General features: G+C 37.3%; 1 protein-coding gene and 1 long non-coding RNA gene across 6 annotated transcripts in view; one reads left to right on the top strand and one right to left on the bottom strand.

Annotated features, from left to right (window-relative positions):
• The window catches only part of ADAM28 (ADAM metallopeptidase domain 28), a 74,414-nt gene that overhangs the window by 19,568 nt on the left and 38,537 nt on the right, over positions 1 to 16,309 (top strand). For all 4 annotated transcript variants that reach the window (XM_045055378.1, XM_006930633.5, XR_006596459.1 and 1 more), the window contains exons 7-10: positions 2,210 to 2,281; positions 3,193 to 3,264; positions 8,459 to 8,628; positions 11,533 to 11,617. In XM_045055378.1, the coding sequence (XP_044911313.1) occupies positions 2,210 to 2,281; positions 3,193 to 3,264; positions 8,459 to 8,628; positions 11,533 to 11,617 (399 nt within the window). The remainder of the gene's footprint in view (positions 1 to 2,209; positions 2,282 to 3,192; positions 3,265 to 8,458; positions 8,629 to 11,532; positions 11,618 to 16,309) is intronic.
• The window catches only part of LOC111560109, a 59,433-nt gene that overhangs the window by 36,047 nt on the left and 7,077 nt on the right, over positions 1 to 16,309 (bottom strand). For both annotated transcript variants that reach the window (XR_002741667.2, XR_006596461.1), the window contains exon 2: positions 3,447 to 3,568. This is a non-coding gene — a long non-coding RNA (uncharacterized LOC111560109). The remainder of the gene's footprint in view (positions 1 to 3,446; positions 3,569 to 16,309) is intronic.

Below are 16,309 nucleotides of genomic sequence, written 5' to 3'. Positions count from 1 at the left end.
CAGAGGAATTTAGAATACTCTTACATACATGAATTCATCTTCCGGTCACAGAAGAAAAGTGAATACGGCTTGTTTGAAGCCACAGGTGGATCTAAAAAGTCATTGCCATAATTACTCTCCTTTCCTTCCGGAGACACTGTATCTAATCATTTCTTCTGTTTTCAGAATCCATTAAGCACGGGGCAGAGGTGGTCTGAATAAAAGAAAATCTCAATCCGCTGGGTTTGATTTGAGTTCACTTTGCTGTGGGTTTAAATTCTACCCGTGATATGGTATCTAGGAACCCAGAGGAACCACTCCTAGAGACGAAGACTCAAGGATTATTTCCAGGTTTTGGCCTGAGCAAATGACGAATGGGAGTACTGTTAACTGAGGTGGGAGAAGGAGGGAGAAGTAGATTTTGTTTGCAGTTTGGGAATCGGTGGTTGTAATTTTGACCACGTTAAGTTTGTGGTATCGGACATTCGAATGGATGCATGAAGTAAGGAGTTAATTAGAAGAGTCTGGCCTTTAGAGAAGAGGCCAAGACTGGAGATATACGTTTGATAGTAATTAGTGCAGGGTTCCTATTTAAATAAGGCAGAACACATAAAAAGCTACCCATGCCACATAAATTTCAAGCTCATGGCAGTAGAATATAGTATAACATTGTGATTCCCTACGAAGATTGCCTGGATAAAGCAAAGGGTTGAGCTTTAATGACAGCCTCTAATACTTAGTGGTCAAACAGAGGAGAGGGTTACAGGAGTTACAAACCCCAAATGGTTAGGGCCCCGCTTCCCTCCGTAACCTCACCTACCTTCTGCTCCCCACCCACCGATGACCTCCCCCATTATGTTCTGACAAACACAACCTGTTTTCTCTGTGCTGTCAACATGCCAATATCAATTCGCTTTAGAGTCTTGTTCACTTTTTTTTTTTTCCTCAGCTGGAATTATCTTCCAATGTGTCTTCCCTTTCCTGGTTTCTCATTTTCATTAATAATGTCTGCTGCACGACCAAGTCTTCAGAACTAACCATATATTCTGAAATAACTCCCTTGTCACTCAATATCACATCACTCCATTTACTCCTTCGAGTAGCGCTAAGATCACCACCCGATAGCCCTATGCCTGTTTGTCTACTGGGAGCTCCTTAACCAGTAGACTGGTTCACTGCCTTATGCCTGGTGCCCCCAGCACTGGTGGTGGGGTTAGGTGCTAAATGAATGTGCTGCTTCTGTGGAGGGTGGGAGGGAAGTGCATAGCTCACCAGATGACGCCTAGAAGTCTTGCTCATGGAAGTTTATTTACCTGTTAAAAGACAAGCACTTCCTGAAATGCAACATGATAAACTTTGATAGTTTATCAGTTAGTACGAATAATGTATCTGCTGCTTGTCAGTGGCACAATCCACTATGAAATGTGTCTTTTGCTGTCGTGGTTTAGTGGAGAAAAGGGAACAGAAAATAGGGAAGCTTGGAATGTGGGAAAGAGATCTAGTCCTGCCTAAGGAGAAGCAAGCAGAGGGGCACCTGGGTGGCTCAGTTGGTTGAGCGTCCAATTTCTGCTCAGGTCATGATCTCCTGATTCAGGAGTTCAAGCCCCGCCCTGCGTCAGGCTCTGTGCTGACAGCTCAGAGCCTGGAGCCTGCTTCAGGTTTTGTCCCCCCGTTCCCCCCCCCGCCCTGCCCCTCCTCTCTCTCTCTCTCTCTCTCTCTCTCAAAAATAAACATTTAAAAAATAAAAATAAAAGAGCAGACTAGGTGCCATGGTAGCTCTGGACATTGCACCATTGCTAAGGAAGGAGGTAGTCACTGGGAGAGGAATGAAAGGCTACTTAAAAACAAAAACAACAAGAAGAAAACACTGGGAGGTTGCGGAAGTCAGAGTTTCTCTATTTCAGGGCAGGAGAGCGGGAAGAGTCCATGGTTCAAAAAAATCCAAAGACTTTGGTTTTAGTTCCAGTGCAATTATTAGTTAGTTGTGCAATCATTTAAATTCTGACAAAATGAAGGGGTCAGGCTAGAATATCACCGATATCCCTGCTAGTTCTGGTATTCTGAGCCTCTCATCATAGTTAATTCTGGTTGGTTAGAGTTCAAATGATAATGTTGTCTTTATTGCCAGATATCAACCCATCTCTTAGAAAATTACACATTTCAAAGAAAAGAATGACTTTTGCGGAGAATGATGTTGTCTCAGTAATTTTCCTTTTTATATTTATTATAGAAATCAAAAGACCGGAAGGGTCGGGAACGTAAGAAATACATAGAGTTTTATTTGGTCCTGGATAATGGTGAGGTAATTATACCAGATACCTATGTCTTTTCAAATCTCCTCTATCAATTTAGTGTGTGAAATATTAAATATATGGATCAGTTTTCAAAAATCATGAATATGAGCTATTCCTTTTTTTGAATTGTTCTGACCCTAGGAAATTTGAGATTTAATTAGAGTGTTAATGACTTCTCCTTTTCAGGAATGTACACCTGATATGATATGTATAAAGTGAATTTTTTGCACTTTTTCCTTTATTTTTGTCTCCAAACTTAGCTTCCAATTAAGTTCCTTTGTTATTTTGTCTTTCATTAAGCGGTTAAATCATTGGCAAGTTAGAATATATGCTCATCAGAAAGTGGTAAATGCATAGGACTCATGAATGGAATCTTCTGAAAGAAGGCACTTTTGGGGGTAATATTCATTGTTCATATTCTTTTGCAAGAATTCATTTTCATATATTGGAAACCTAAGGTTCACATGTATGCTCCCACAAGGAGAAGTTTTATGCTATGATAATCTAAGTTAATTTGTTTAAGTCATAAAGCTTGGCCTCTAATTCTACTAAATTCATTTACCATTTACCATTCATATATATATTTTTAACGAATAGCATATTCCTTGCACTGAATCTGCACAGCTTATGAAACCATGGTATTTAAGTGGAAATACATTTGGGATAATTCCATAGAGACTTATACTGAGCTCCTACTGAAGGCGTAAAACATCATCTCTACTCCAAAAGTGCTTTAATTTAGCTAAAGCAGTAAGGAAGCATTTTGCATCTTTTAACTGTTAACTTTCATAACTGTTTGTTCGTTATAACCACTGATAAGCAAAATAACCTGAAGTTGCCTTTTTTCACCTTCTAATGATATTCATTTCTACCAATGCCCATATCTTGTCTCGTTTCTTGTTTGTTTGTTTGTTTGTAGTTTAAAAAGCACAATCAAGATCCAGAGGAAATAAGAAAGAGGGTGTTTGAAATGGCCAATTATGTCAATATGGTACGGTATATTTTATTAAGTGCAATTTCAACAATTTGTGAGGCGGTGCCATTGGGTTTTTCTACGAATGCTCTTGAAGCAGGGAAAGAAAGTCACCACTCCTGACTAACAATGCTTGATTGGCTCTTGAACTTTTGCTACTTAATTGAATATTAATATTACATGATAGAGATATTTCTCACCTACTTGCCACACTGTTCTCAGGTTGAAGAACGTATAAGAGATGATTTTGTTTGAATTGTTTTTGTTTTTCTAAAGCCTGGGGAGACATCACTGACCAGCAAATCCCAGCAGAAATCCAAATCTATGGAAGAACATGGAAAAACAAACAAAATCAGCTGAACACTGGCACAGAGTTATTTCATTTAATCTTCAACACAACTCTGAGATATTTCTAAGCCTTAATAGTATAGCTAAAGAATTAAATCCTGGGAAGCAAAAGAGCTTGCCTAAAATCACAAAGTTAGGAAATGGTAGACATAAGATTTGAACTTAGATTGGTTGGATTTCCGAGTCCATTTCGATTGGAAAGATGTTGATCTTGGTCTGTAAGCATGATTTTATCATCTAATCCACAAAATCTTTAAAAAATGATTTCTGTATCCCTTCTGTTTAAATCTTAATTGTTAGCATCTTGTTAGTTAAACATCTAGTTAGTCTGCCTCCTTAGATGGGTGAGTCACTTTGTGGAAGCCTGCAAGTTCTCTAAGGATAGAGGAAAAAATGAAAGTGGATTCAATGACCAACATCATCTGGGTCTCGTCTTCTCACCACAAAGACTTCTCCCAAAGAACCCCAAGAATTGGCCATATTTACTGAGCATCTCCTTTGTAAATTTTTTTTTAAACATTTATCTATTATTGAGAGACAGAGAGACACAGAGCATGAGCAGGGGAGGGGCCGAGAGACAGAGAGACACAGAATCCGAAGCAGGCTTCAGGCTCTGAGCTGTCAGCACAGAGCCCGACGCGGGGCTCGAACTCACGAACCGCAAGATCATGACCTGAGCCGAAGTCGGCCGCTCAACCGACTGAACCACCCCGGCGCCCCACTGAGCATCTCCTTTGTGACAGGAACTTTTTGATGACACAAATAAAGTGGGGAACAAAACTGACAAATATCCCTCCCTTCAAGGGAGTTTACATTCTTGTCCAAGACAAGCATAAAAATACCAAATAAAGACTAGGTAGGATGGTGGTTATAAATGCTATAAAAAAGTAAAGCAGGATAAAAAGAGAGAGAGAGAGAGAGAGAGAGAGAGAGAGAGAGAGAGAGAGAGAGGCAGGTTCCTCTTGGGTGCTGTGTTAAATAGGGAAGCCTAAGTCCAAGATGTCCAAGGTGACATTTGAGTATGGAAAGGAAAGGAGAGAAGCATCTGACCCTAAGGGAGGGTGTGCAAGGCAGAGTGAGGTTCTGAGGACAGAACCCAGATTGTCCTATTTGAGGAACAGCGGGAGGGCCATTGTGGCTGTATGCGGTAAGCCATGGAAAGGGTGGGAGCAGATGACACATGACAGGCAGCGGTGGCTGGAAACTGCAGGTCCTTGTAGACCTATGTAAGGACTTTGTTATGCTGCATGGGTGAGGAGACATTGGGGGACTGGGCTGAGGTGTAACGTGTTCTGATGTGTGTCCTTAAAAAATCACCTTGGCCACCGCATTGAAAATAAACTGAAGGAAAGCAATTGGCAGAAACAAGACCCGATAGGGGATTGTTCCCTAATTCAAGGCAAGAGATGATGGTGGTTTGAGAAAAAGCAGTGATGGTGGATCTATTGAGGCTAGCTGGTCTCTGAATACAGTCAACAGAGTATATGAGGTAGATGAGAGATGAGACGTGTGAGAAAAGGGAAAGATGAGGTGACATCGAGGATCTTGACCTGAGCAACTTGAAGAATGGGTAACGTATTGGCAATAGTGACTCAGAGGAACGATTAGCATTTCCATTTTGTACACATTCATTTTGAGATATCTTTTTGTATAAAGATTTCCAGGGGGACATCATTATGTTGTATACCTAAAATAAATATAATGTCATAGGTCAATTGGATTGACAAAAATATTGTTTCTTAGCAGAGGTGACAATGGGCAGTGGGTTGCTACTTTTTATTAACTGCTCTATGACTAAGTACTTTTTAAAAATACATTCATGTGGGGCGCCTGGGTGGCGCAGTCGGTTAAGCGTCCGACTTCAGCCAGGTCACGATCTCGCGGTCCAGGAGTTCGAGCCCCGCATCGGGCTCTGGGCTGATGGCTCAGAGCCTGGAGCCTGTTTCCGATTCTGTGTCTCCCTCTCTCTCTTCCCCTCCCCCGTTCATGCTCTGTCTCTCTCTGTCCCAAAAATAAAACTTTGAAAAAAAAATTAAAAAAAAATACGTTCATGTTTCATGTTACATTTTTATATTTAAAAATGAAAATATTGGAGACCCTACATTTCAAAAATCAGAGAAATTGCTAGGAAATTTCCTTGAGATCAGGGGTAGACATGTCCATATTGACAATGACCCCCACGTGTCTAGACCCTACGAGGTGCCACATTATATCATTGTATGTATGTGCCGATGGATCATTAAGGATTAAAGGGAAGATTCGTGGGTGAAAAAAGAAAAAAAGATATCCAGGTAAAAATGCTAGAAATACAAGATTGTTTGAAGTTTTGAAGTCTGGGTGGAGAGATAAATCCAAAAGTCTTTTTTTTTCAAGTTTATTTATTTATTTTGAGAGAGAGAGAGAGAGAGAGAGAGAGAGGTCTCGCATGAGCAGGGGAGGGGCAGAGGAAGAGGGAGAGAGAGAGAATCCCAAGCAGGCTCCGTACGGTCAGTGAAGAGCCTGATGCAGGGCTTGAACTCATGAACCGTGAGGATATGACCTGAGCCAAAATCAAGAGCCGGACACTTAAATGACTGAGCCACCCAGGTGCCCCTCAATGCTCAGAATGGCATAAGACGTGGGTCAGCGAACTGTAGCCTGTGGGCCGTATCTGGCATGCTGCCTTTTTATAAAACGAGTTTATTGAAACATGGCCACACCATTTGTTTATGCATTATCTATGGGTGCTTTCCTGCTACAGTGCCAGTGGTGAGGAAGAGTTACAACAGAGACCACGCAACTTCAAAGCCTGCAGCAGTCTCTATCCGGACCTTTAAGGAATGAGCTTGCCAACCTTGGTGTAAGATAACCAAAGGAATGGTGTAGATAAGTAGAAAAGAGACCTAAGAACAGGTCCTTGAAGTGCTTCTTTGAGGAGAGGTCAGAGTACAGGAGAAACCGATAGAGACCAGGAAAGAGGAGACAAAGAGCTTCAAGGAAAACCAGGGGACAGTGTTGTTCTGGAAGCCGCTTGAGACAAAAACCCATCAAAGGAAGAAATGATCCATGACGTTAGATGCTTCTGAGGACTGAGGAGTGGCCATCGGATTTAATAGCGTAGAAGTTACCAGTCGCCTGGATGAAGCACAATTCTGTGGAGCGTTAGAGTACGGGCACGATTAGAGTGAGCCCAACGAGAATAGGAAGTGGAATTAGAGACAGCAGATACAGAAATTTCTCTTCAAAAATTTCGCTAGAAATAGAAGCAGAGAAATGGTGCGTAAGTGACAGGGGGAAGGGTCGTAAAGAGATCCTCCCCACTGTGATGGGTCATTCTTTTTATGCTGATGGGAACGGGTCGTGGAAGGCTAAGCAGAGACAATGCAAGGAGGTTGGAAGAATTGTGGAATCATCTCCTTGATCTGGGGAGAGATTGGAGGTCTAGCGCATGAGTAGAGAAGCTGGCCTTCGGCTCTCACGAGCATTGCTCTGTAGAGTAAAGAAGGTGAGCACGGGTTGCTGGAAGAGGTTTAGCTCAGTAGGTAGACAGTGGTGGGAGCCAGTCAAAGTTCTCTTCTGATTGTCTCTTTACTCTGAGTTTGGAAGCAAGGGCATCTGCTCAAAGTGAGGTTTCAATACTTAAAAAAAAAATTTTTGTTAATGTTTATTCCTTTTTGAGAGGAAGGCAGAGCGCAAGGAGGGAGGGACGGAGAGACAGGGAGACACAGAATCCGAAGCGGGCTCCAGGCTCTGAGCTGTCAGCAAAGCCTGACACGGGGCTCGAACCCATGAACCTCGAGATCATGACCTGAGCCGAAGTCGGAAGTTTCACCAACTGAGCCACCCAGGCACCCCAGATTTTGACTTTTCTTTTGATGGTTACTGCATTCCTCAATGCTTTTATTATTTTCCAAACGACTTAAAAACATTTCTTCAGGTTTCTCAGCACAAAGTTGACCCACGAGGAAGCTTGTCACCATGGGGTTTTTTTTCCTCCCCCAGCTTTATTGAGATATAATTGGCATAGCACATTGTGTGGGTTTAGCTGTTCAGTATGTTGGTTTGATATACTCATAACACTGCAAAATGATTTCCACCATAGGTTAGCGTCATATAATTACCATTGCTTTTCTGCGGTGAGAACATTTACGAATTACTGTCACCAATGTTAAGGTATATAATATGGTATTATTAACTATAAGTACCAAGCTGTACGTTAGATCTCCAGAGCGTGTTCATCTTATAACTGGAAGTTTGTACTCTTACCAACACTGTGCAGTTACATCAACTATAGTAGCAACTTAAACTTTTGAGAGTAAGCATATTGTCTTATAAGGTTAATTGATTATTTCTAAAAGTTACCCTGTATGCATCATTGGTTATTTGGCTCATTCCAGGTTTAAGAATCAGAGGACCACTTCATTGTGACTCACGGGTACAGAACTTTTTCATATAGCACGCTCTTTTTCCAATGTCCAAACCAGCACTGAGTCAACCTTGCTAATTCTGGAATGTTCTGACTCAGGGAACAATGCAAAGCATTTGAGTCATTACACTTACATTGAAGTCATAGTAGTGAACTACTAACTGAAAATTATAATCTGCCTTAAGGTGGCAAGCAAGAGAAGTTTATTTTGATAGGACTTTTGCTCTGAAAAACAGCAGTCTCCAGACCTGAAATACCTAAGGGTGTCTGCCTTGCCTGAGCATGGGGGTGCTAGCATCCGTGAAAAGAGGTGGTAACTTCTATTTCACAAGTATGTTTGGAAAGAAAGTTTTTACCGTGCTGGGAGAAATAGGTTTGAAAATCTAAAGTACATTGAAAATATTGAAAGATAACATTACCACCTATGTCATTCCTTTGACATGTATTCTCTTTGGACAGCTTTATAAAAAGCTAAATACTCATGTGGCCTTAGTCGGTATGGAAATCTGGAATGACAAGGATAAAATAAAGATAACCCCAAATGCAAGCTTCACCTTGGAAAACTTTTCTAAATGGAGGGGAAGTGTCCTCCCAAGAAGAAAACGTCATGATATCGCTCAGTTAATCACGTATGTAGAGTTTTTCCCTTTTGTGTGTTAAATGGTATTTAGCGTAGAAAGTTTCCAAAGCCTGGGCAAAGCAGGTGGTTTCTTGGGGTAGAGGGTAAGAGGAAGTGGCTTACCCAAAGGGGATAAAAGTTTAAAAAGTATTAGATCGAATCTTATGTTGAATATGCCCTAACTTCTGTTATAAGTGTTTCTTTTTTTCTTTTTTAAAGAAAAGCTAACAATTTAAAAATGATTCATCAGAAGTCTGTTTTGATTGGGTATACAGAAAGGAAAGACAGGTTTAGATAATGGCAAGAGAAGTTTCAATTCAGTGTTTTAAAAGTCCTGACTAGCTTTAAGTATTAGTGAGGACAAACTTCTAAGATATAAAGAAAACTGCGTATCATATTCTAATCCCACACCTCTCTACCATCCGGCTGAAGTGACAAAAACAGGGGGAAGGAGGAGAAATAAATCTAGTGACTATAAATGAACACAAAACCGCTGCGCATATGCCTCAAAAGAAATTTCTTTTGAGGCATATGAAGATGCCTGGAATAGTTTGCAGCTGGAATCAGATAGAAGGAAACAGCAATGAATAATTGAAAATTATTCGAGTTACTTCCTAAGAAAACAGTAGGTGCCATAGCACATAAGAGGACTAGGTCCTGTCAGAATTAATTAATATTCTGAATTGGTTATTTACTACACAACGACACATCAACCCTGACTTAAAATAAGTCTTCTTGACTTGCGTGTCTGGTTCCTTGCCTGGTAGGGCTGGAGCACAGGGGCTGGTTGGTCATCTCTGTCTATATAACTTTCAAGTGGCTAACTTGGACTGCCTCCAGCATGGCAGCCTCAGGGGTCTGGGCATCTTATAAGGTGATTAGTTTTCACCCAGAAGAAGCATTGTAAGAGGACCAAGAGAAAGCCTCAAGTCTTTTCATGAGCAAACCTCAGAAATTACAGCGTCACTTCTGGTATATTCTGTTGGCCAAGAGCAAGTCGTAGATCTACCCATATTCACGGGAAGGTACTACACAGGATAGGAATACTGCAAGCCTAGCTCATTGGGGGTTATATCTGAAGAATAGCTGCCATAGTTCCTTAATTTTGAAAGGTGAGTTCCTTAAATTTTCAAGGGTTCACCGCAGGGTGAGCTCATTTTGTTTGGAAAAAGTTAGCATTTTTTTTCAAGGACTCATAAGTAGTAAGGTAATTCAACTCTTACCAGACTGCCTCCAGGGCCATGCTCAAATTATAGTAAATTCCCATACTTTGAACCAATAGGGTAGAGAGATAAAAATCACAGACAAGATGACAAATGCATAGATAAAAAATGACAAGCCAACGGGAAGAGTAGATTTCCTGACTAGACTGGAATAAATAAGATAAAAGTACTAAAAAGATATGGTGGAAAGAAATAATTGCACTTTCATTCAAAAATTTACCTAATGGGGCGCCTGGGTGGCTCAGTCCGTTAAGCGTCTGACTTCGGCTCAGGTCATGATCTCACGGTTCGTGGGTTCAACCCCCTCATTGGTCTCTGTGCTGACAGCTCAGAGCCTGGAGCCTGCTTCAGATTCTGTGTCCTCCCCCTCTCTCTGCCCCACCCCTGCTTGTGCTCTGTCTCTCTCTGTCTTTCAAAAATGAATAAACATTAAAAAAATTTTTTTTAAAAAAGAAAAAAAAAATTACCTAATAAATTAACAAAAGGTTGTGTCTATACCTAGGCATAACAAGGTAAGAACTTTGTGGTACAGCTATAATCTATCCACTAAAAAGAGTAAATAGCTAACTCCATAACGGGGGAAGATTTATTTATTATAAATGAGCTGGTAGTGAGAATTGAACCCACACAAATGCAGACTTAAGTATAAGTAATTTTTTTAATATGAAATTTATTGTCAAATTGGTTTCCATACAAAACCCAGTGAAGTATAAGTAATTTTATAACATAATTTTTAAAGAGGATATAAATACTGCAAATCTTTAAAATATCAGGTATAATGTAAAATATCATTTCAAAATAATAGATATCTGAAAATTGTCCAAAGGAAGTATAAAGTGGGACGAAGTTCTCTAATTTTCCTTATTTTGCATGGCAAAATCAGTACTCTCCATTCTTGATTATGATAAGTGGGAAAATATAAGTTCAATTTTTTATGTAAATGCATCTACTAAGGGCATTTTTTAAGTAATGCATTCTTTGAAAATTACTAGAGGCAACCCAGGGTCAGGATCTTGATCAGATCACAGAATAATAACAAAGGCAGCACATGGAATCATTGCAAATGGAAAGAAACAAAAAGTGAAGAAGACAAAAAAAAGAAATTAACATTACTAAAACCAAACCAATAGTCTATGCAAATAAATGTAAGTGGCTCAAATTCCTTTTAACAAATATTTCAATAACATAAATGCTTCGTAACGCAAATACATTCAGAATGCGCCCAAATTCCAAATCCCACTATAGCTTAAAACAGTGCTAAAAGTGAACAAAAGTAAATGATATAAAAATATATGAGAGAAAAACATAAATTAAAACAAAGCATATGTGAAAATATTAATATTCAAATTACACATATATATATATATGGACAAAAACATTCCTGTTTATTTACTTCCTGTCAAGAGATGAATTCCACAACAAAAAATATAAAATAATGAATGAGAGATATAAAATATTAAAAATGATTATATCCAGTGATTATATCCGGCTGCTTATATTTAGTTGATATGACAACCATTGCACATTAAAAAAAATGCCTAGTGCAAATTCAAAAACTGAAGGAAATATTTAAGAGTTATTATTTACAATGTGAGTTTCTCTGTTAACCATTTAGAGTCCTGGATGAGTTGTCTATAGAAAATATCATTTAGAATCATAAGTTGTTATATCAATTATTTTCTTTCTTTCAGAGCAACAGAACTTTCTGGAACAACCGTGGGCCTTGCCTTCATGTCTACAATGTGCTCTCCTTATCATTCTGTTGGCATTGTTCAGGTTTGTTTGAAGATAAATCGTTGTTTCTGCAGCTCAAGTCTGTCAAATGCTCTTTTTTTCTGAATCATGTAGGGTTTTTTTGTTGCTATGGCAAATAACATGGATTGAACTTCAAATGTTGAAACAGTCTTGCATATCAAATATAAACACATCGTTGCCATAACGTATTATCTTTTTTATATATTGCTGGATTCAACCCACTAACATATCTTGAGGATTTCTATATTCTGTTTGATCCCGAGGGATACTAGTCTGTAGTTGTCTTTTCCTGTTATGTGTTTTTCATGTTGTGTTATTAGAACAAATATCGGGTAAATCTGGCCGCATAAAATGATGTGTGCCCAACGTTTCAATTTTATGGAATGTTTTAGTAAAATTGGTATTATTCCTTCCTAAAATGTTTGGTACAATTCATCAGTAAAACTATATGGGTCTGGCATTTCTTTATGTTTTTAACTATGAAATACAATTTCTTCCATAGATAACAGAAGTATTCAGGTTATTTATCTTTTCTCAGATGATATTAGGAACCTATGTCTTTTTCTTATGATCTTACTAAGGACTTATTAATTTTATTGATTTCAGAGAAAGAGCTTTTGCTTTATCGACGTTCTCTACGGTTTTCTTGCCTTCAGTTTCATTGATTTCTGCTCTTGATTATTGAATTTCTTTTGCTTTCTCTGCATTAATTTGCTATTCTTTTCTATTACTTAAGGAACATTTTTAGATTATTCATTTGAGGCTTCTCTCTTTTTCAAATATAAACATTTAATGCATAAATTCCCTACCATGCACTGCTTGACTGCATCTGTGATATTTGGATATGTGTGTTTTTATTTTCATTCAGTTAAAAATATTTTCTAATTTCTTTTTGGATCTCCTTTTTGACTAATGTATTATTTAGAAGTATACTATAATGATTTCTATTATGATTTTCTTTTAGTTTCATTATATTATGATCTGAGTATTCATTTGCTAGGGCTTCCATAACAAAATACCCCAGACTGTATGGCTGAAACAACAGAAATGTATTTTCTCAGAGTTCTGGAGGCTAAAAATCCAATATCCAGGTATTGGTAAGTTTGGTTTCTCCTGAGGTCTCCCGCTTTGGTTTGCAGATGACTACCTTCTTGCTGTGCCCTCACATGACCTTTCCTCTTTGCACACATCCCTTCCTCTTCAGTCATGTTGGATTAGGGCCCCATCCTAACTTATATTCTCATTTAACCTTAGAGGCCCTATCTCCAAATACGGTAATGCTGGGGGTTAAGATTTCGATATACGAATTGGAGTTGGGGGGGGGTGGGCACAATTCAGTTCCTAATAATCTGGAACATACCTCGTAGAATGTTAATATTTTAAAATTTTTTGAGGTTTGTTCTTGGTCAGTACTGCATATGAACTTGAAAAAGAATACCTTCTGCTGTTATTGAATGGAGCATTCTATAACTGGCAACCATGTCAAGTTAACCTAACAGTGTTCAGTTCTTTTGAATAGTTTATAGAGAGTGGTTAAGTATCCAAGTATAATTGTAGATTTGTTTATTTCTTCTTTCAATTCTACAAGTTTTCACTTCATGTATTCTGAAGCTCTATGGTTAAGCAAATACACAAAAACAGTTGTCATGTCTTTTTGGAGAATTAATCCATTATTGTTTCATGTTCCTCTTTTTTCCTGACATATTCCTGTTCTGAAGTCTACTTTGTCTGATATCATTAGAGTTACTCCAACATTTTGTGGCTAAAGTTTGCTTGATGCAACCTTTTCCTTACTTTTACTTTTAGCATATATTTTTTTTTCAACGTTTTTATTTATTTTTGGGACAGAGAGAGACAGAGCATAAACGGGGGAGGGGCAGAGAGAGAGGGAGACACAGAATCGGAAACAGGCTCCAGGCTCTGAGCCATCAGCCCAGAGCCTGACGCGGGGCTCGAACTCACGGACCGCGAGATCGTGACCTGGCTGAAGTTGGACGCTTAACCGACTGCGCCACCCAGGCGCCCCATAGCATATATTTTTCTCTACATTTAAAAGTTTCTGGCATATAGTTGAGTTTTACTTTTTATCTAACCTGACAATCTGTCTTTTTTTTTAATTTTATTTTTTATTTTTTAAAATTGACATCCACTATCAACAATAGCCAAAGTACGGAAAGAGCCCAAATGTCCATCGATGCATGAATGGATAAAGAAAATTTGGTGTATATATATATAAATATATATACATAAATAATAAATATAATATATATTTATAATAAATATATTATATATATATTATATATATAATAAATAAATAAATAATAAATATAAATAAAATAAATATAAATAAATATAAATATATAAATAAATATAATATTTATATATTTATATAAATATATATATAAATAAATATAAATATATATATATATAAATATAAATAAAAAATAAATAAATAAATAATAAATATAAATAAATATATATTATATATATTTTTATATATATAATAAATAAATAATAAATATAAATATATATTTATATATATATACACATATATAATGTAATACAATATATATTAATGCATTAATGTATTAATGTAATACATTATATAATATAATGTATAATAGTAATACAATGGAGTATTACTCTGCAATCTCTGTCTTTTATTTCCTATATTTAAATCACTTATATGTAATATAATTATTGATATTGAACTAAAAGCTTCAACTTTTTTTCTAGATGTTTTCTATTCCATCTAGTCTATTTTTTATGCCTTCTTTAGGATTGAGGATTTTTAAAAAATAATTTCTTTTATCTCCATTATTAGCTTTTCACTGTTACCTTTGTTTGTTTATTTTTAATGGTTGCCCTGGTTTATTATATACCTCTGTTTGTTTTACGTTGAAATAATACTGAGCTGCATCACTTGTAATATAATAATGTTATAAGAGTACACCTCTAATTATTCCCTTCCAGTTTTCTGCTATTTTTATCATTTGTTTAACTTTACATTCACTATAAATACACAATATATTGTTACTAATTTTTCTTAGACAGTCATCTTTCAGCACAGTTTAAAGTAAGAAAAAAATTGAGGCACCTATGTGACTCAGTTGGTTAAGAACCCAACTCTTGATTCAGGCTCAAGTCATGTTCTTATGGTTTGTGAGTTGAACCCTGTGTTGGGTTCTGTGTTGACAGCATGGAGCCTGCTTGGGATTCTCTCTTTCCCTCTCTTTCTGGCCCCTCTCTGACCTCTCTCTCTCAAAATAAATAAATAAACATTTAAACATAATAAAAGAAAATAAAAATAGTATTATGTTTATCTTAGCTTTATCTACACTCACCTTTATTTCATTCTCAACACTCTCCATTTCTTTGCAGAGTTTCTATCTGGTATAATATTTTTTATTTCTTCCCAAAGATTTTTTGAAAATATTTCCTGTAACACAGGTGTGGTGTGGATGAATTTTTTAGTTGCTTTCAGATGACTTTATCTCTCTTTCTTTTTTGTATACATTTTCAGTGAGTTTGTAATTCTGACTTAGTAATGTTTTTTCTTTCAGTACTTTTAATAATTTCACTTCACTGTCTGCTGGATTACAGAGTTCCTGATGAGAAGTCTGCTGTAAACTTTATCTTTGTTGCTCTGAAATGTATCTTTTTGTTTTCTACTTCAAGATTTTCCCTTTCTTTTTAATTTTCTTTAGTTCGATCATAATTATGGTATAACTAAGTGGACTTTGGGAGAAATGGGTAATATATCACATTTAGTGTTCCTTGAACTTCTTGGGCCTGGGGCTGTATCTGTGATTAATTATGGAAAATTCTGGGCCGTCACTTCATCAAATATTTCTTCTATTTTATTCTCCTCCTTTTTTCTTCCAGGGATACAAATTCCTATATCTATGACTATTCTATATTGCCCCTCAAAAGTTATATGCTCTGTTTTTCTATTTGTTTTCTTTTTTGTCCTTTTTGCACTGTGTGTTTTCATTTGGGTAATTTTTGTTGAACTGTTAGGTCAAGTGATTATTTTCTCAGCTATTCCAAATCTACTGTTAAGCCTGTTGAAGATATCGTTCGTCTCAGTTACTGTCTTTTTCATTTCTAGCATTTCCATTTGATTCTTTCTTATGGTGTCCAGGTCTGTTGAAATTTGTCATCCAGACTTGTGTGCTATTCATCTTTTCCACTGGAGCTTTTACCATATTAATCGTAGTTATTCTAAAGTATCATCTGATAGTTCTAACATCTGTGTCAGATATGAGTCTGGATACGTTCATTGGCAAGGTAGGCCTTTTTCTTTATTTTTTTCTTTTTTGTTTTTTTTTTTTGGATGCCTTATTATTTTTTGTTGAAAGTCAGGCATCCTGTGAAAGGCATTATCTGAGGGGTGTGTGTGTGTGTGTGTGTGTGTGTGTGTGTGTATTTTTTCCTTGCCTGGAAATCATCACTTCTTTCCTTCCTCTAGGCCTCTTGAGTAAGGTTTGAATCAATCTAGCAGGAGTTGAGTTGGATTGGGGATTTTGTTGTTGTTGCTATGACTAGCCTCAGTCCATCACAGGCTTTAAATTCCTCTCACATTATTTTATGTTTAGGGTGAAGGCTGGTTTTCCAGAGGGTTTTTCTCAGTGTGTGCTTCATACTAATTTTTAGGTCTTTACTGGATCCCCCAGAGAGTTTCTTTATGCTGCAGACTCTCTCCCTTTGGTA

This window comes from Felis catus, chromosome B1, assembly GCF_018350175.1.
Source record: "Felis catus isolate Fca126 chromosome B1, F.catus_Fca126_mat1.0, whole genome shotgun sequence".
In the NCBI taxonomy this organism is placed as follows: domain Eukaryota; kingdom Metazoa; phylum Chordata; class Mammalia; order Carnivora; family Felidae; genus Felis; species Felis catus.
The sequence above is the reverse complement of the archived record's forward strand: the minus strand, read 5'-3'. Positions and strand labels throughout refer to the sequence as shown.